The sequence below is a fragment of the Perna viridis genome, chromosome 8 (assembly GCF_037379345.1).
Source record: "Perna viridis isolate PV_CMFRI_1.1 ecotype Kerala chromosome 8, ASM3737934v1, whole genome shotgun sequence".
NCBI lineage: Eukaryota > Metazoa > Mollusca > Bivalvia > Mytilida > Mytilidae > Perna > Perna viridis.
The window spans coordinates 15,196,588-15,217,686 of record NC_142452.1 but is presented as its reverse complement, the minus strand read 5'-3'; the positions used below and the strand labels follow the sequence as shown (position 1 = coordinate 15,217,686).

The window sequence follows — 21,099 nt, the reverse complement described above, 5'->3', positions numbered from 1 at the left end:
GTTACATATTTGGATTATCAGGCTATAATGCGGAAAACATGATTGCAAACCATAGTGGTGCACCGTGTTGGGAAAGATGCCACGTTTCTCGCTCGTGAATGAACCCTGCTGTGGTATTCGATGGGAGTAGGAACCTTTGTGCTTTGAGGCTAAATTGCCCAACCTTACCCATCCCTCTCATTTTTGTGGCAATCAAAACTTGTCGACCCTATTTATCCTTGTGTTCCATCTTTTTTTTTATTTCATCATCATCATTTCATGTTCATTTTATCATCATTGATATACATATAAGAACATCAAATGGTGTACTACATGTGGGAGTATCGTGTTATGCCAGTATTGTTTTTACAGTTCATATAGCACCTATAAACTAAAAAAGAAGGAAATAACACTTCTTAAACTTTTGATCAAATTGATATATTTACTTAAAGAGTGTCATTTCAGGATTTTTAAACGAATATGTAACAAAATAAAAAAAAGCAGGAAGGTAATTAAGTGGCAGAGATTCGATCATATGTACATTTACCTTACATGTAGAAGAGACAATCAAAAGCATCGCCCGAAAACAGTTTTTGTTAATGTAAAAATGTATGTGTGTACATGTACGCAGAACCAAGCTGGAAGTCAATTAAGTCAATATTCACTATCCTATTTTGTTGGTCAATCATTATTACTAAATGGAGTCATAGGTGATAAATACTGGAAAATTTGTTGTCATATTCAAGAAAGTAGTTTTCGAGTGGCATTAGTTAGAATGTAAGATTGTTTATTGACATGGTCTGTTAGGGTCCTGAAACATAACGAATTTCAGTTTATTCACTTTCTAATATATGTTGTTAAACAACAATTAGCTTACTTTCTTTCTTTTATATTCCGAACCCGTATATGTTCGATCAAAGAAAAATTCGTCGTAAAGATTGAAGGGCAAATGTATTTTTTATTCATTATTTTTTATAACGAAACTTCAATACCAAAATTGTAGAATTATACAAAATCTATTGCTTTGTAATAAGGGGAAGTATGAATAGATATACTGTTAGAATTACACTATTTCAAAATGATTACAAGATTGCGTGACACTTATAAATAATCATTAGAACATCTGTTTTATAAAAGAGAAAACTGACAAAAATATTAACCAAGACAACGACGGACGCAACTTGTTGCATACGGAACACCAATTAACAAAAAACAAGGTCAGTAACAACCTTTATTAAATTATTGTCCTAATAGGGAACCATACTTATTATTTCAATATTTCTTACGCTTTGGACTGTCTGTTAGAAACCTCAAATTCGAATAAAACACTTTTACTGTCACCGAATAGACTGTGTTTTTCCGATTTGCGATAATTGCTTGTAACAAAATCGATGTTAATTTAACAACCGCATCTTTCATGGTTTTACTTTCTTGCGATGAAGTTTGCAAAGTAAACCGTTAAACTTAGGGTATTGGAACAATGTGTGTATGTGTCGTACTATTTTTAGGGTATTGGAACAATGTGTGTATGTGTTGTACTATTTGTATGTGACAGGGGTCAATGGGTGATGGTGCAGTAGCATGTTGTCCTAATGAGTTATAAAGCATATATTGGATAATGAAGTGTCGTTTTGAAATTCATTTCTTTTCATGATTTGTTTTGTTGCATTTTAATTGATTGAACAAAGACCCTAAATATTTACAGGTTGGTAAAATGCTGATATCCGTAGTTTTTGTGTTAGTACTGTTTATTCGCAAAGCAGCAACATTTCCATACCTCTCTAATGAGGCAAAAGAAGATTTGGATAAGTCCAGCAGAGCCCTGATAAACATGAGGAACCATTTAGGGAAGACTATTTCGTCGTTAGAGACTGACAATTCTAATCTAACTAACTTCATCAAGTTATCCGTTGGGAAGCAGCTTAAAACTGCCAAGAGTGCCCTTGTTGCAGTTGACAGTAAGATAAGGACAGTATATGACGACTTCAAAGCTTTAGGAAAGGATCTGAAGAGTCAGTTGAATAACATTCATGTATCGTTTTTAGTCATAAGAATAATTTTATTGAGACTCAATGGAATGTAACATTATAACGAGAATCACAAGTACATTTGTAAAATCATGTTTTGTAAAAATACACGGAATGTTTTAATAAGAAAAGAAAAACAAGAAAGTTGGAAAAAAAACCAGGAAGTTTATTCTGATAAGATTTCGTTTCAGATACGAATTACTAAATGCATGTAAATACAATCCATTAACGGAAATAATGAGCATGTTATAGATCTAGAGTACGTCCGATTCCAGTACTGATTCTGAAACAAATCTGAGATAACTCTTCCTTATCGGTGTGGTACCTTCATAAATAAACTGTTGCAGATCCATGGTCGGTGATTTGAGTTTACATTTTCAGCGATCATATTGTCCTTATGATATTGAGCAGGGAACCAGATTAAATGTACATATTATTAATTGTAGAGTCTAAGTGGCACAAATACAATGGGCATTGCTATTATTATGGTACTACGACAACAAATTGGTTTAATGCTGAGGTATGTAGTAATTGACAAAACAAAAATAATTAGGGTATGAATAAAAGAGGCAGTATGACAGTGATTTGATAATAACATACATGTAACATGAAGTATGATACCCTAAAAACTATGATTATAAATATCTTGATGTACATGCACATATACCAAGGTAAGAATCCTTCCTCACTGTTCAACTTGTTATTTAAAACCCTAACCAGCATAGGAAAATATCTAGCTCTGATTATATTATTCTAATCAAAACACATATTTTTTGACATAAAAACAACAAAATACTACTGGTTTTTTTGTTGGTTCTTGTTTTCGATAAATTTGGTTGTTTTTTACTTCACGTTGTTAGTCGTGTCAACAATCTTTAGAGTGTGTTTGTTTACGTCACTAGTCGTGATATAATATTCCCGCCCTCCGTGGAGAGCCGATATTTGTATTTCGAGAATCCGTACGAATTATGAATCAAAACCTACTTAAATAAAAAAAAAGAATATTATTTGGGCTACTCATTGGGGGTAAATTGAAAAATGTGAAGGTCATGGTGGTCTTTTAAAATATTACAGAAATCATCTGCATCTTGTTCGAAGGTAAAAACAAACACACAACTTTTCTTGAAATGTCTAGTTATCTTGTGTAGATGCTTTAAATAAAATAATTGCTTGAAATTTTACCTGTTTTCACAGAGAAATTGCAAAGAAATGGGAGGATATTTGGCACAAGTAACCAACGCAAAAGAAAACACAGAATTGTACAAGAATATGCCATCACGAAGTATGTATCAACTATTGTAACAATCTAGCATTTTTTTTTCATAATATTCTTTTGTTCTTTTATTCAATATGCTTGACAGGGATTTGATTCACATGCTATAAATGCAACAATTTAATTTGTGTCTTACTACAGGTTACTATTACTGGATCGGTTTGACGGACCTGGTTGAAGGACAATATAGGTGGAGTTATGATCAGACACTCTCTACATATAAACCATGGTATTCTAGTTATGGTAAAAGAGGAAGCAGTTATAACTGTGTGGCAATGTTGCATAGTGGTTACAACGGTCTATGGATAGATTACCCATGTTCTTCAAGCTATTACTACATATGTGAGAGTAACTTTTGTAAGTATTATAAAACTTGATCTCAAGCCAGTACTAATTCTTATTGTAGAAAAGGGCAAATTGATACGCCCAAAACATTGTTGAATAATCATGCGATTTCATAAATCTGATTTATTCATTGGTTTATAGACGAATCTATGAAAGAAATATTGTATTGCATGTTCCATTTTTCATGTTCAGACTAGCAATAACAATTGTCGTTGAATATTTTTGTTGGATTATTTCAGATTTTTAATTTCTTTGTTTTCTTTTCAGGTTATTGAATAGAAACTTTAGAAGTTCAATAAAGTTTCGAATAAAGCTACAAAGAAAAGCAAACATGTTGTTACTACTCTTACAAAATGTGCCATTGTCTAATTTATTTCACAAAAAAACAACTCTATTATTGATTTAAACACAAACTCGCAAAGAATATGGAAGGCCATATGTTATAACTTAATTGTAAATCAAAAGTACTAGCACAAACATTTCGTCGTTAATATCGTGTCATTTATAAAATCCCGAAAACAACATTCCCAGATATGCAAAAATTGTCTGATCTTAGACTTTATACATGTACCTACTTTCAAATTTCAATTTGGAAAATGTAATATAGAGAAGAACAAGAGATCTGAAATATACACCAAGATAGTTGAATTTAGGAATGAACTTAAATATTTGAGTTTAGCTATTCCGATAATTTAGTGCACAACAACACGATTTGATATGAAATAGAGATGTGATATGAATGCCAATGGGACATTCATTCACCAACATTTATGCAACGATCAAATAAACTTCTACAGGTCACCACATGGTTTTAATGATTACAAAAACCATACCACAAAGCAAACTCTAAAAAATCCGAAAAATAAATGAAGTGATACTATTCATTAAAGCTAACAAATCGACCTAATCCATAGAAAAACATTAAACAATTAACAATGAACATTAAAACGCGGCCACTGGACGACAGGTTTATGGCTTGGGACAGGCACATAAAGTATGTGGCGGAGTAAAACATGTTTGCGCTCAACCCACTCCATAATTTGGGACAATGGTGGGTAAATACAACAATAAAACGAAGTATGAAAATCTGTTGAATTCAGATTCAACTTTTAAGGTCGATACAGATCTAGAATACAAACATTTTTAACAAATAGGAAATAAAACAACCAAAACAAATAGATAAAAAGACAACAAGCTGTATTTATTTCGGAAGATTACTCGCTTTTTCTGTAAGTTAGCTCAAAGTCTAAATGCGACTGGTAAGCACACCTTGTTAACTCAATCAAAAGATAAATAAAAACACATGGACAACAGGATTATTATAGGAATACCCCAAAATGTGCGTTTCATCCAATACATATATATATATATAAACACCTCATGGCCGTACACTTGTGGTAAATTCTAGTCCAACGTTATCATTCTGATAAGACTTTGGATTTACATGACTTAAGGTTCATAGCATAATAGTACGATGAGTGACCACGATTCTTTTAAAACGGACATTAGTGGAACTGACCGTGATCAAATAAATAATATTCAATCATAAGTAATAACGGACAGCCACTTTAATGATCAAAACATGTTAAATTTGATAAAATCAAGGAATGGACATAACCATCGCAATACTTTTGAAAAAGTCATTATTATCTTTACTTATGTTAATGACCTAAGACCAATAAGAAACTCCCTGTTCGATCTGAAAAGAAAGCAAAACAAATCGAAACAGCATTTAAAACTTTTTGAACGAAATCCGAACATGCATATCGAATACAATGGCAAAGAACAAAATGATATTGCATTTAGTCATTTTTCTCTACACTATCTAATAAGACTTCAAACATTAAGCTATATCGATCGGGAATCGAAGGATGTATTTCATGGGTGTCAAACAACGCGTAAAAATGCATTGTCTTATTTGATGGTAATGCTGATAAATCTGTTGAACTTGATAGGCCAGTTAAGACATTCCTGGAACAAAGGTGCTCATGTGACCATTACTAAAATGTTAAAGAGATCTTAACAAAAGTGGCTAGACTATCTGAAATTATTATTTATGAAAATTTAAGCAAAGTAGAAAATGATAGCCAATTGAAGTTTGACCAGTGGGTGCTTATGCACTGTATTATGTCCCTTATAAAAATTATCAAAGAGGTTCACACTAGTCGTGATACAATCACTCATCGTTACTTTTTAATCACTGCATGTATACTCTTGAGAAGTACACTTAGGTCTCTACATTGAATATGGGAGGTGTTATAATAAAAGGACACTGAAATTGACAAAAGCAGTTGAATTTGAGCGTATATTGTACCAAACTTAAATAGATGTACTATTGAACTTCGAGATCAATTGCGCGGACGTTACACTTACCGAGGTAGATGTTTATTGACATCTTGACTAATCAATTGCATGTCTCTTAGAATTCAAGCATACTGGCAGGTTAATACAGACCATATCTTAAACTTTTTAAACAGAGAAAAGCATGGAAGTGATGGATAGAAGAAAATAGACTTAGGAATAGTAACAGTTCATCATACTGTTGTAAAAAAAATTAGAGAGTTTAAGAAAGGGAAGATTTCTGGAAAAGAAACTTTGGCGAGATGAAAAATTTTACAGATGAAACCATCAAATGAAATAGACATCGGTGAGTTTCGTCGAACATTTATAGATTTTTGCTGTTTACGAATGACAAAAAAATGTTCGTAAACAACAAAAATCTATAAAGCTTTATTCAAAACTTTATTAAACTTTTGAAGCACTTATTTAATAACCTGAACAGAAAACAAAGACATTATAAAAGTCTGAAACAATGCGAAGAACATTCGAAGGCAACAACTGATAATAATATATATCAGCTATTGGGTTAACATTTAAGTAATTTATATTATCATCCAACTGAGTGGACCCAAAAGTGCACGAGTAAGATGACACTAGCATCCAATGTTCTTTTTCGGAATAGAAGGTGATATCACAATAAATGAAATTTATGAATAATCTAACAATCTGGAGGGCAACAATACACCTGAGCCTGCCGGAATCCAAAATGAACATTTAAATAAGCTTAGAAGCAAGATGTTAAATATTTAAAAAAAGCTTCATAATATCGTACTTAAAATTGAATTTCGTCATGGGATGAATATGCCTATCTGTAAAGGTAAAAACGAAGACAACACGTGCATGACATTACCCCACCCATTGGATATCTTGAAGAGAAGATGAAGAAAATTCTTGAATCTCAGAACTTTTTTTAAAGCCTCATTTTCTTCAATTTTGCATTGTAAAGAATTATAGCTCTATACTTACAATACATTATTTTGAGATGAATACTGTAATCTGATTGGTTAAAATAATTTTTTTATATCTCAATGGATAGAAAAATATCGACACGCCCCATTTCACTTAAATTCAGAGCTACTTTTCTCATATTTAAAGATAAAAATATGTTTTAAAATTAATTTATAAGAATTGTCGCGCAATAAACAATATGCACATGGAAAATTTATGTTATTTTTCAATAGAAAAAAAATTTATTATCGCCAATTCTTAAATATTCTTCTTCATAGATTCAATATGCCATTATGTTGAACGTCAATTCTTGATATATGTTGCTTTCCTTAGAAAATGAAAATGCTTTTGACAACATTTGGCTAAATGGTTTACTATACCTACTGTAGAAAGTCTTTTGTTATACTAGCACAGTTGTATCATCTACGAGAAGAATCGGTAAGTAAATTTTCTTTATTTTAACCTAAGTTTGTATTCATAATTTTGAATAGTAGGCCATTGATGAAGAGTGCAAATAACCAAGCCAATAAAATGCTTGGCAGACACCTTGATACAAGGAGATTCTGACTTGTTAACCCATTTGCTTGAACATACGGGGTAACTGTCTTGTACAAAGCAAAAATAATTTTCCATTTTAGATATGTCTGGTTTTTAACCAAAAGAAAGTACAAATCATACCGAATTCGAGTTCAAACTAGGTGAAATTAAAATTCCAAATAGAAGAAGTGTGATGTGACTTACGCTGGTACACTCATTGACTCATCTTTAAATACAACTGTGCGACATAAACTGCATACAAAACACTGAAACAGAAACTGCATTCTTTATACAATGCAGGAGTAAGGAATTAATCCAAATTTATGACCTCTGTGACATGGAAGAGAACATTGTTATCTACAACACTGTACTATTTGATGTGTAGGGTCAAGTATCTACCTATGAAATTCAGTCACTATAATTGGTACAACATTATTTTTGCAAGAATTTTACTTAGAATTGCAACGACTCGTGTATTAGTAGTTTCGGATTTTGGTCGCTAGACGGATTACTGGATAATTTTAAATTGTAATCTTTTGGAAGGCTCTGTAGAGTAAAACAGAATGCCATACACACATGTTTGTACACAAATGTTTGACACTTGCGTATGTTAACCTTTTTTCGGAGGTCTGGACAAACATTCCATAACTTATGCTAGACTGTTGTTAAATATAATCTTGCACCGTTCCTACTAATTATTTTATATATTCATTCATTCCAAAATAAGCAAACAAATGTGGTATTAAAATGTTATTCAAACAATAGAAATCTATACAGAAAATAAATGGAAATTGTCATTAGAACGAAGAGAGGAACTAGTCCGTTATTAGGTCATAAAGCACTAACCACATAATAATCTTAACCTAGTTTTGACGGAAAACATAGGTATGATAGCAATTAAATACAAACAAATACCAGTTTTATAACTTGTAAATTTCGATATTGTTGCACGCATGTTTCAAAAAGAAAAAACGGACATTGTAATCTCTTTGGAAACATGATTTCAATTCTCATTGGAATTACAGTTTTCCTCAGGTCTTTGGACTCTGAATCGTGAAAGAGTAATCAAGGGAACCAAGGTTATAGTGGTAATAAAAAGAATGTAATCCAGGGACAAAGACCAGACATGGAAAACAGACACACACAACAAAGAACATAAAGTAACTAAAATCATACATACAAAGTAACCAAAGTAAATGAGCAACTCGGACTCCATTAAAAACTGGGAGCATGGACGAGGTGCACCGGTAGGGTAAGAGTCCTCTGTTTTTCTAGAAACACCCGCCAAGTTGCTCATAAAAAGGCAAGTCCTTGGTAGACAAACGAGGAAAGAAAAAACTATGACCCGTTGAATAAATCAGTTTTCATGGTGCTGATGGATACATCATAATGATCCACGAGTTCATGATGACGACCATAAAACTTCTGTAGTGATGACTTCAATTTTGTAGCAACATAACCCTGTTCCAGAAGCCTATTTGTTAGACCTCTACCGCGATACAAAAAGTCTGCGTAGTTTCGGCAAGCTCTGGCATAACGTATGGGTTGTGATATAAACACTCCATACGCAGGTGCTGAAGGGATGTTGCCGAAGATGAAAGGAAAGTTCACAATTCTGAATGAAAAGTCATCACGTTTGTCGTAAAGTTTGGTCAATAGTTTCTAAGTGTAGGTCAAAATATGAGGCTGACTTCACAGTGTCTGTAGTATCCTTTATCTCAAATACTTTGGGGTAGATGTGTTGTATCAAATCCCCGACATTAGAATTGTTTAAAGATAATACGTCACATATATAGCGGAAATTGTTATAGATTAAAGGATCTAGCTAAAAGATATTCGTTCTTTCTGATCAGATCAGATATAAAGTCAGATCTTTCGAATTTGTCAGGATCCACATTGAATTAATCACACTACGGAGTAACAAGTGTTTTTTTCCCGACATTTGCGATACCAAAAAATAGTATTAAAGTACACTTATTGTATAAGAAGCGGAAGTATAACCTGATACACTGTTAACAATACAATGTGTTTCAAATAATTTCAGAATTGCGTGATAGTTAAGTAAAACAAAATCATTACAACATTTGTTTTAAAGAACAACAACTTGACAAAAATATCAACAAAGACAACAACGGAAGTGACCTGTTGGAACATCCGTAATGACAATAAAGTCAGTATACGATCCGTAATTATCATTACTAAATAACTTTTTTTTCAATTAATTCACTGGTATTCTGAGTTTTAATACTCTCATATGATGCGGTCATATTGCTTAATTCTTCTTCACCGTCCGTTCATTGTCTGTTAAAAAATGAAAAAAAAATGGTATCATTTAGGGTTTTATTTTTATATGCAGGTTGATATGATGATATGCACACCATCTTTATTTTTTTCGAGTTGTTGACAGTCATTTCATGTTTTGAGAACTTGGATTGTATTTAAAATGAAAATTTCAAATGATGTTCTTCTTTAATAAGCATCTTACACCTACTCGTAAAAGAGGGCTTACGCTACGAACACATTTCTGTCCATCTGTATATTCACCCTGGACAAATATTTTCTACGCATGAGCTCGTTTTGAGACAAGATCTTATATTATGAGTTTGTAAGTCTTGTCTTAATAAGGAATCAAATTTCACGCAACTTGGTTTCGTATAAATAAAAAAAGTTTTTCGCTGCCCATTCTTAGTCCAAAAAAATATTTCTGTGCACAGCTTTGATGGGTTCGAAGTACGTCGTCTTTTCTATGAAGCACCAACAGCACCTGTTTAAAAAATCTAGAATATATTTTTTTTTAAGAATTCAGGTTATTGCTTTTGACGACGAAGTGTTGAAGCTCGTGATAAATTTACTATTATGCTATTAATTGAATTTTTTGTTCCCGTGGTCTAAATACCACAGCGAAATTTTGACCCCTTATAATAATTTGACCCCGTGTAAGATATTTTAACCCCCGCAATATTTTGATCCCTACCGCAAGTTGAATAAAACAAAGAGATTTTAATAGCACAATAGAGGGAATAAAATATCAAACCAGTGGTTAAATTATTGCAGCAGGGAGGTTTATTGTCATAAGAAGGATTAAAATATCGCAGAAGGGGGTCAATTTATCAAAACAAGGGGGTTAAAATATCGCAGCAAGAGGATTACATTGTTAATCATTACAGCAGGGGTCTAAATATAAAAGTTGGAGTTAAATAGCAGGGGGTTATAACATCAAAACAGTGATGTAAAAATATCGCAGCAAGGGGTTAGAATATCACAATAGGGTTTTAAACATCGCAGCAGAGAAATAAAACATTTGAGCAGAGTGTTTTATTTAATATTGCAACTGTAGGTTTTGCATCGCAGCAGGTAGTTAAATTTGTTGCAGCATGGGTAAAATATTATAACAGGGGCGATAAAATATTGAAGCAGGAGGATTAAAATATTGCAGGAAGGGGGGTAAAATAACAGGGGTAAAAGATCACAGCAGGGGGTTACAATATCTCAATATGGAGTTAAAAAATCGCAGCAGGGGGGGGGGGTAAAATATCGCAGCAGAGGGGGTTAAATACCACAGCCAGAAGTAGCAAAGTATCACAATAGGAAGGTTAAAATATTTCTGCAGGGGGGTTAACATATCAGAGCAGGGCGTTAGATATCACAGCAAGGAGGATTGTGAAATGCTACATTACGGGGCAATTTATAATTGTTAACTTGTTAAGTTAGTACAAGTTATATTCTTTTTTCTGCAGTTCAGTATTCATGCTTTTTTTGTATGTTTTCGTGTCTGTTGATATAACAGGCACCAAAAATCAAGAAAAGCGTATTGAGCTATAGTTTTATTTATTTTTACATCCTTATGAATAACATAATGTAAGGTCTGAACACCTTTTGTTTAAAGGAATACCAATCAACATTGTATATAGCAAAGACATTGCATGAAGGTTTTTTAAATGTCTATAAGATTACTAAAGCACAGTAGCTGTTGTATAATTGCTATAATTGTGTTTTTCAATATAGTTACAAGGCTATTGATTTGATTTTGTAATACATATATATTAGAATAAACATTTACATAATTTAATAAAGACTACTAATTACAACCATTAAGGTGAAAATAACTGACTTAGTTTTTTCCTTCTGGAAAAAGATAGATGACAATATAAAAAAAAAATATACATGTACATATAGTGTCATACACTTTTTCTTCTCATGTGCGCACTCCCCAATATTTACAGTGAAAGCTACAGGTATTTACCCTCTTGAATCCTGCTTCCTTAATTACATGTATATTGTGGGAAGGGTGGGGCTCTTTTGGAAATAACAAACAAACTAAGACGTTATGACAACTTATCAATTAGAAAGACATACTATTTTTTTTTATTTAAATGGCGATTACCACGCTTAACCTTCTTATCATATTCTAATGAAACTCGAGCAACTACCTTAGAAATAAATATTCTTTGACGGAAACATCCACTTCGTCAAAACTTTCAAAACGTCCAAGACTGAAATGTCCCAGGCCAAATGTCCTAGTCCGAAGCGTCCAAAATGGCCGAAACGTCCTACATTCATATTTTACCAGTAGACCTTTACAGAATAGACCATTCATACTTCAATTATGTTATAGGATTAAAAACAATTACTTTAGAGTAAAGGAAAAACGAACATTAATGTTATAATTGATAAATATCATTAACACTATTGATCGAAAGAAAGACAATCTTTGTAACTTTTATGTTGTATTTGTTTTTTTTATTTCAAACCATTTTAAACATAGAAAAAGAAAAGTTTATTTGCATTTCTACCAAGGAAAAACAAAAAAAAACATTGTTTGTCAAGTACACGTTATTACGGTAATGTTAAGCTTTTTTTCAGCTGTTTTAATAATTATAGAGGTTTGAGTGTTTTTTCCTAGAAAAGCATATAAATGATTCAGATAAAAGTAATGACCTTGTATTTCAAATCTGTAATAAGTTTGACAAACAATGATGTTTTTTACATCTTTCTCTTTAATTATCATAATAAGTAATATTGTGACCCCCTGCTGTGGTACTTTAACCCCCTTTCTGCAATAAATCCACTACCCCGTTATGATATTTTATCCCCATGCTGTCTTATTTTACTCATTCCCTGTGTAAAATTTAAACCCCCTGCTGCAATTTATTAACATCCCTGTTATAGTATTTAACCCCCTGCCGTGATAGAACAACCCCTTGTTATGATATTTTAAGCCCCTGCGTTGATATGCTTATCCCCTGCTGCGATATTGTAAGCCCCTGCTTTGATATGTTTATCCCCTGCTGCGATATTCTAAGCCCCTGCTTTGATATGTTTACCTCCTGCTGCGATATATAATCGCTCTGCTGGGACATTTTAACCACCTTGTGCAGTGACAACAGAACATTGCTAGACCGACAAACATGTCTGGTAAAATTGCCCTGGTCCTGTATAAACACGTAGTGATATTTTTTTTTCAGTTGCTCAAATAAAAAAAAAATATGTTCAGAATATGGGATTTGGTCATGTAAATTCTTATGGTATTTCGCATTTACAGCTTTTGCTATTACTTGATCCCCCTTATGATAGCTTTAACCCATTGCTGCGATATTTTAACCAACCTGCTATAATAACTAAATCTCCTGTTGCAATTTTTTAAACCCCCCTCCCTGCTGGGCTAATTTACCCCCGCTGTTTTGATTTTTTAACTCCCCTGTTATTTAATTCTAGCCCTAAGTGGCGACAATTTACCCCCTTATGTGATAAATTATGCCCCTGTTATGACATTTTAACTCCCATGCTGCGATATTCCCCTTTTTGCGATAATTTACTCCTCTATTGCGATTAATTAACCACCTCTTATGATTATTAAACCCCCAGGCTGGGATATTTTAGCCCTCGTGCTGCGATAAATAAAAGAATCGATATGGAGAGTGCCATATACTGATCTATTACATCAACTATATCCTCAAGGGTTAGCGGTCCGCGGGGTTATATAGGTCGAGGGTTGATTCCACATGTGAATGTCATTTTCGTTATATCATATATTTTAACTATATTTCAAGTATGGTCCGTAAAGAGCTGCGATATAGGATATATGATATAGGTCTAGAGGTGTGATATAGAGTTTGCAATATATAGGTCTAGAGTTGTGATATACGGTAAACGATAAAATGCTTAAACAGTAACTTATAATGTATATACAGACACCGTACATATTTACCTTAACATATAATAAAAGTTTAACAAATGTTATGGTTATTTTATTGTTTAATGCAATACTGAGACATTACTGATATTTTTATAGCAGTTTCAAAAACGTTATCGTTAACGCAAACATTAAAACCAATATTAATGATTACTCTCACAAAACATTTATTCCTAAAAGTAGATAATTGATTTTTTACGGAGCATTTTACACAGAAACTGGTATGGTAAAATTACAAATGTAAACGGAAAAAAGCCTAGGCCTTATCAATGGGAGAAAAGTGTCGGGAAATTCTTTCAAAAGGACAATAATTTGCGGCAAAATAAATTACATAGAAATGCCATTGAAGCTGTCTTTAATATTACACCATGTGAGTTAAATGGTCTTTATCTAAATTTAGAAGAAATCTAGAACTTACCATTTTTAATAGTACGAGAAAGAATGACAATTGCCTACATAATCCATATAAAATGTAACAAATGCCTTTGTTTAGGCTCAATTATCTCGAAATTAAATTTGGTAACCTATGATTTTTACGTTAGATTCTGCAGTATGTTTATTCAAGGTTATTTTTTTAGAAAAAAAACCAGGGCAATAGAAATATTAGGTGTGATCTACCTTAAGGAAATTATGGTTAACACCTCTCTCATACAAATAGAATATAAGATTCCATTTGCGAAGTTAATCATGAAATCACTTGTTTTGTTTTGGAAACCAGTTATGGTTTAAAATTACTAAACTAAAAGCTAATAAGTGTCGATGTTGAGGTATGGCTTTTTTTTAATCAATCTTATTTTCTAATACATGAATTAAATAACGACTTTAAACAATTACAGGCTTGTGAAATGGTGGTAATCCTAGTTTAAGTATCAGTGTTGTTGATAAGCAATGTATCAACACTCCCATACCTGTTTAATGAGGCTAAAGTAGACTTTGACAGGTCCAACAAGGCCTCGATAGACTTGAGAAATCATTTAAAGACTATAATGTTACTTGAGGATGACAACTCAAAATTGACAAGCTCTATCAAAAAGCATTTTGGAACCATCACGTCATCCGTTCGAAAGGAGCGTAAGACTGCAAGGAGTGATTTTATTACAGTTGACAATAAAATAAAGAAAATAAACGGTGACTTGAAAGTTTCGACAGCCTCGTCGATACTAGAATAGTGTGTGGTGCAATACTTTTCGTCAATAAAAACGTTGACTGAAAAATCTGCAGGGTATGTCATAAAGTGAATTAATCGGAAATCAGATTTCTTCTTTGAAACTAATCATTATGGAGAAATTCTCAAATTAGGCAGCGGATGACATCGCAAAGGCCCGGCGACTCTGCCAGCTTTAATTTCTTTCGCATGTTTTCTTTCACTATCGAAATATTAGCCGTCGCATTTTTAAAATTTTTAGCTGAAGTTGCTACCGTTTAATGCAAGGTAAAACCTTCAAGCGTAATTTGTAGAAGTGAAAATAATGTGACAAAAATTATCTACATTGATGATTTTATAAGACTCTTTTGCGATGTTAAGTTTTGTTGATACTCGATTAGCGTTATACCGGTCAGTGAAAAGATGTAAATAAAACACTTCCACACCATTCTGTTCTAGAAAATGAACTATACCAAAACGTGGCGATTTCACAGTTATACCGGATAAGTAAAACCTAGACGATTGCTTTCTCGTTTTAACTCCTACAAACACATCATGATCAACTGGGGTAGACTCATCCGTTTTATGCGGACCCGTATTTTGTTCATTTTACTTGCTCCTGTGAGAGTCATCATTCCCAACATGTACAAGTAGTATTAATTTGCTGCTCGTTTTAGCATTGACCTTGTGCTCGGCATTTATCGATTTGTCAAATACATGTATCGCATGTGTATAGAGTAATGTCGATTTCCGATGTGTTGATCTATTCAAAGAATTCGATTGTTCGTTTACTAGGTGTAGCCATTAGGGCATATTAACAAGTAGTTTGAGATCATTCGGGGATTTCTGAATCCCAATATGAATTTTATTTTGTCTGTCTAACTCTGGTTTGAAGCTTTTGAAATTTTCAGTAAATGCATTCAAATCAACATCGTCAAATGCCGTATTGTATGGTGCTAAAATTTAGTCTGGAGTTATAATGAAACGATTTGTGCTATTTGTCTAGTAAGATTCTATTTTATTTTTTGCTTTCTGGCTTTAATACCATCAATAGTTTTTTTTGTATAATTCTGTTCTGCTTTCTCGAGAGATGTAACTCTCTTTAATATTATTTCAATAGCAACTTGCGTACTTGCTAATTATGTGATTGGTGGCCATGGGGTTTCGTTCTGATTTGAAATCATCGTGTTGTTCTCTTTTTGAACACGCAATCAATTGGGTGTTATCAACCATTGTTGGGGAATAAAATCTCAATCTTGCAAATCCGTTTGGGGAGAGGCGAACTCTTTTTGATTCACGGCCACTGTTGATATTTTGAGACTGGGGAATCCATACCTCTGTCAAAGTTCTTACAATGTATAAGTTCTCGGGTGGATGTGCATTATAGGACTCGATTTACAAACCATCTTTCAAATTACACTGTTCTTTCGGCACAGAACGTCTAGTATTGGAACACATGTCCACATTTTCATCTAATCACAAAACACGACTGGCACTGTCGTTTCCAATTGTTTTTCCATTATAAATTTTAATGAAAATGGCGTTATTTCTTCCATTCATTCTCTCCGGTTAAAAAGGTTGGTAATCGCATCAATATATTAATTTGCAAATGCTTCACCCGTAGCAAACAACTGAATAATACAACAAAACCTGCCGATAAAGACATAGCTGCAGGGAGCGTTTCATTATTTGATAACACTAACACTAATTATTTCTCGAAACTAACAGACATCAATACCACCAATAAGCTTGTTACATGATCATCAATTGATACATATATTTAATTTAGAATTTCTTTCAGAAGAATGCACGATCTGTAGCAATATATTAAATGTTATCGCTATTTTGTTTAAAATCCATTTGATCTTGCTATACGATCATTTTCAATTTCACGCCAGTCGAATGATAATGAAAATTATTGCTAGTTTCTATGTCCTCGCGTAACATACAAGCAACAGCGTAGGAAAATTTGACGACCAAAGTAACCATCTGTTTGTTTACTGCGTATGATATAATAGCTAATTTGTGGCAATATTTTATAGTCTACAATGGAAAATGATTAGATACAGTAACCTACCCGATTAGAATGAATATATCCCAAAGTTATTTAATAAACGTTAAACTCTACATGTTTTTCAAGGAGCATTAACAGCATAAAATGTATATTGTCCGTTCATTTCTTTCCAAGCTTTCTAATGGAAGAATCTTAAAACAGAATGCGCATACATTGTATATGTTTACATATTTTATGAATTTATTGCGCTTACAATTTTTAAATGTCTTTCAGAATATGATTACTGTGTTGTGTCTAAACCATTCATGTTATGGTTCGTAAACTAAATTGTTCATAAAATGTGAAAAAAAAACTTGATAGCGTATTTCTTATCAGAAATAAGAATTTCAACAGCAAGCACAAGTGATGATTCTGCAAGTGGATTTGACAACACAGTCACTAAACCAAGTATGTGTTTTTATAAAACATTTAAAGATAACTTTCATTCAAGTCTAACATTTGTTAGTTTATTTTTTTGTATTTTGTTTTTCCTGATTATGATAATTAAAAATATTCTATCATTTAATAGTGAATTATACGGCAGCCAAGAAGTGACATACATAAAATAATAGTATACTGCTTTGTCCATTACATATACAGTACTACAACAGTAAGCTTAAAGAAGTTAATTGCATTATCATAAGGAGACCATCTTTGATTTTTTATTACAAATATGTTTACGTCTTTTTCTGCCTGTTATTGCCACAGTTAAATCATATATTTTGCCAAAATAAATGATAAGTATGATAATGTGTGCATGTTAAAAGAAGGAAATACTTTAATGTTCTAGGAGTAATGCACAATGAGGATGCACTTGCTTTTTGACTTTCTCATTAAAACTTTAAGAGATTGATAGATAGCTTAATTTTAAAGAATAAGGAATAGAACAAGATCTGAGCAATATTTTAATGGAAATGGAATATCCTGAATGGTAACAGTGAACTGATCATTATACATATGTTTAAAGATTTTGGGAGATATTTTGAAAATACCCGATGGACGATAAACCAATCTAAATAGTAAATATGAACTATTTGATAAGTTTATCTACCAAAATTATTATTGGTTTGATTCTTACACTCATGATTTCACGCTATAATTGAAAATACGAAAATGGGATGCTCCACAAGTGAAAATGAAACCGCATTGTTCAATTTTAAAACTCTTATTCTCTGATACAACTTTGCAGAATTAAAATTATCGTTGGCATGACAGTTTGTAGGAAGTCCTGTTCATAAATTGTGGCTGGTGTTTTGACGTGTCAAAACATTTTGGCTGTTGATAGACTTTTATTGGATAACGCTTACTTGCAATATGGCAGATGCCACTGGCAGAGAAGAATTTGCTTACTCTTCTGGAAGCACCTGATGTCACATCCGGTTTTTATCTAGGGGTTCATATTTCTTGTGCTTTATTTTGTTATGTGGCTTCTTGTTTTCCTTATATTCAGTTCTTATATGTAAACTATTCTGTTCGGTTTGCTACAATGTGTATATACCTTTAGATCAGATCATTTCTGTTTCCTATGGTTCAGGCCATGCACTTGGATTTTGATGTATTTGAATTATTCCATTGTTGACGATTCGGTAGTAATTACAAATATTTTCTACTTACAAACATAGGGGTTTCCTACAGTTCCTGAATCATAGATTTGCAATAAAAAAAAACTACATACAGGTCCTGTATGGGATATACTTCCCACTTGCCCTATACCCCATTGCCCCATCCCCCATAGCCCCATCCCCCATCGCTCCATACGCTATTCCCTATAGCCCCATACCCCATTGCTCCGTCCCCCATTGCATCGACTTATTTCCTGTTGTCAAATGCCTTTCCCCATTCCAAAATGAAAAAAAGGTTAAGTAAATGTTTTATCAAACCCATATAATGCATTAGGATGCAAACAGTTTTGTGCAATCAACATCGATTTTAGAATCTCGCCGGCAAGTTCGAAGATTACCGGAATCACGGGATATTTGCATTGTTTACATGTTTTAACCATTGTCTCATTCTTGAAAATGAGATATTTTTCAAAATTAAACGAGTGCAAGCAACTAAAATTGCCTTAATGGTCTAAAATATATATATTTTTAAAATGTTAAAATTGTTAAAATAACCATCATATGTGTGGTTGTGATACATTTATTTAAATAAGATTTCTCACAAATTACATATTTCTGCAGATTGAAAGAGTTTGAACAATTTCATTTTCAATAATGGTCCAAAACTATTATTAAAAACATCACAAATGGCAGTATTAGTACCCGGTTGGTGGTTGCGACACTCATATTTCAGTCAAAAATCTTCAAAATGACGTATTTTTGCAAAGTGTATGTATTGTCATTATTATGTTGATGGCTGTGATACATATATTTCAGACAAAATTTTTGAAAAAGAGATAGTTTTTTGCAAATTCAATTAGTGCGACCACTGGAAATTACCTTTATGGTCTTAAATAATTGTTCATAATGTTAAAATTGTCAACATAAGCATCATATGTTTGACTGTGACATATTGATTTCCATTCAATTACTTAAAAATGACAAATTTCTGCATATTGTAAGGATGCGAACAGTTTTCATTTCAATAATGGTCTAAAATTCTTGTTAAAATATTAAAAACGGCAACATTATTATCCTTTTCGAGATTGCAAAGAATAACATATTACTGCCATTTTTTTTTTGGTCTTGTTATTATTGCTCACTGTGATTAATTTGTCAATATTAAAATCATACAAGTGTCTCCAACACAAAATTATTTCAGTATAAATTTTCAAAAATGATTTACGTTTAGAAATCGTATGCGCACAAACATTTTCAATCAATAGCAAATGTACTTCCGGTTAATATTTAAAAAAATGTCAATAAATAATGAACTGCGACACCTGTAATAATAAAAAGATTAGTCTAAAACAAGCTTGTTAAAAAATCACTTTAATTGCTGTCATAGAATTATGATATGTACGTTGCTTGCGGAAAAAGGCAGAACAATTTGTTGACCAATCAAAATTATCCCCTCGCCCAATTCTCATTGCCTTATTCATTTACCCCATTCCCAATGCTACATTCCCCATTTCCCCATCCCCGATTGCTCCATCCCCTATTCCCAATTGCCCCATCCCCTATTCCCCATTCTCCATGCCCCATTGCCCCATACCCGAAATAATGGGAAGTTTATCCCATACAGGTACTGCAACCAGGTGAGCCATTAAAGTTAATGGTAGTCTTTGCGTCAGAGGATAAACATGTTTAACTGCATTAGGCGTTATTATCATAAAGATAGACTGAAATCATCCAAATATTTAGATATAAGAAACAAAATTGTTCTAGATTTAAAAAGAAATGTTGATAAGCTCGAACACATTAAGTAGCTGCATCATAAAATATTTAAAAGTATATATAAAGATTGGCTATACCAATCACTTATTCAAGACATTATCTATATCAAAATATCAAATACATTGCAAAATATCATTGACATTTTAAGTCACGAGAGCTTTGAGAAGCCATCCCTTGTCGTCGACGTTTTAAAAAATTGTTTCTCCTAAAACACTTGATCAGCTTAAACCACAACTTAATATAATTCTAAATGTTGATTTGACACCAGTGTTAAGCTTATAATTGAAAACCCCAAACAAATATAAACATATCTGAAACACCTAATTGTCTTCAATTTCATGAAATTTATTTTCAAATTTGAAAGTTGATCTAATGACCCCTTTAAGAGTCATTATCCTATCATACAATTCTGAACATATTTGGCAGTTTGGGTTATTTACTTCAAACTGTAGTAACTGGCTTCATCATATTAACTGAATTATCTTAATAAAGACAAGATAATTCATCAAGTATAATGTTAGCAAATTTAGATCGCTTTTATGAAGTTTGACTGTTTTTTTGTCTTTGTAATCATCTATAAGTGTTCCCTGTGACTAAACATGCACCTGACTAATTTGAACAGTATTCGGTATGCTAAACCTGGTTGTATTTTGACCATAACGTGTGTGTATATTTTGTTCTGATAGAAGCATAGGCTGAAATAAATTCAAATGTAACAAAGGTGCCCGTTTTAATTGTTAAAACGAGAATTGAAATAGTGAATATGTCAAAGAGACAACAAAACCACCGGCATGAAAAATGTCAGCTCAAGGCCGACCATCAGTCGTCAGTGAACGACGAGGAACCCCTCACATCCGAGGGCAGCTTCAGCTGGCCCGAAAACATTATACATAGGTACAGCCAAATAAGTGCCGCTATGTAC

The 21,099-nt window shown here is 32.7% G+C and overlaps 1 protein-coding gene across 1 annotated transcript; it reads left to right on the top strand.

Moving 5' to 3' along the window:
• Positions 1-1,134: 1,134 nt before the first annotated feature.
• LOC148609479 (perlucin-like protein) lies at positions 1,135-3,954 on the top strand. The gene is made up of 6 exons (XM_088540549.1): positions 1,135-1,196; positions 1,685-1,991; positions 2,453-2,526; positions 3,201-3,288; positions 3,421-3,636; positions 3,892-3,954. The coding sequence occupies exons 2-6, from the start codon at positions 1,694-1,696 to the stop codon at positions 3,897-3,899; spliced, it is 684 nt and encodes a 227-aa protein (XP_088396675.1). The 5' UTR covers positions 1,135-1,196; positions 1,685-1,693; the 3' UTR covers positions 3,900-3,954.
• The last annotated feature ends 17,145 nt before the right edge of the window (positions 3,955-21,099 follow it).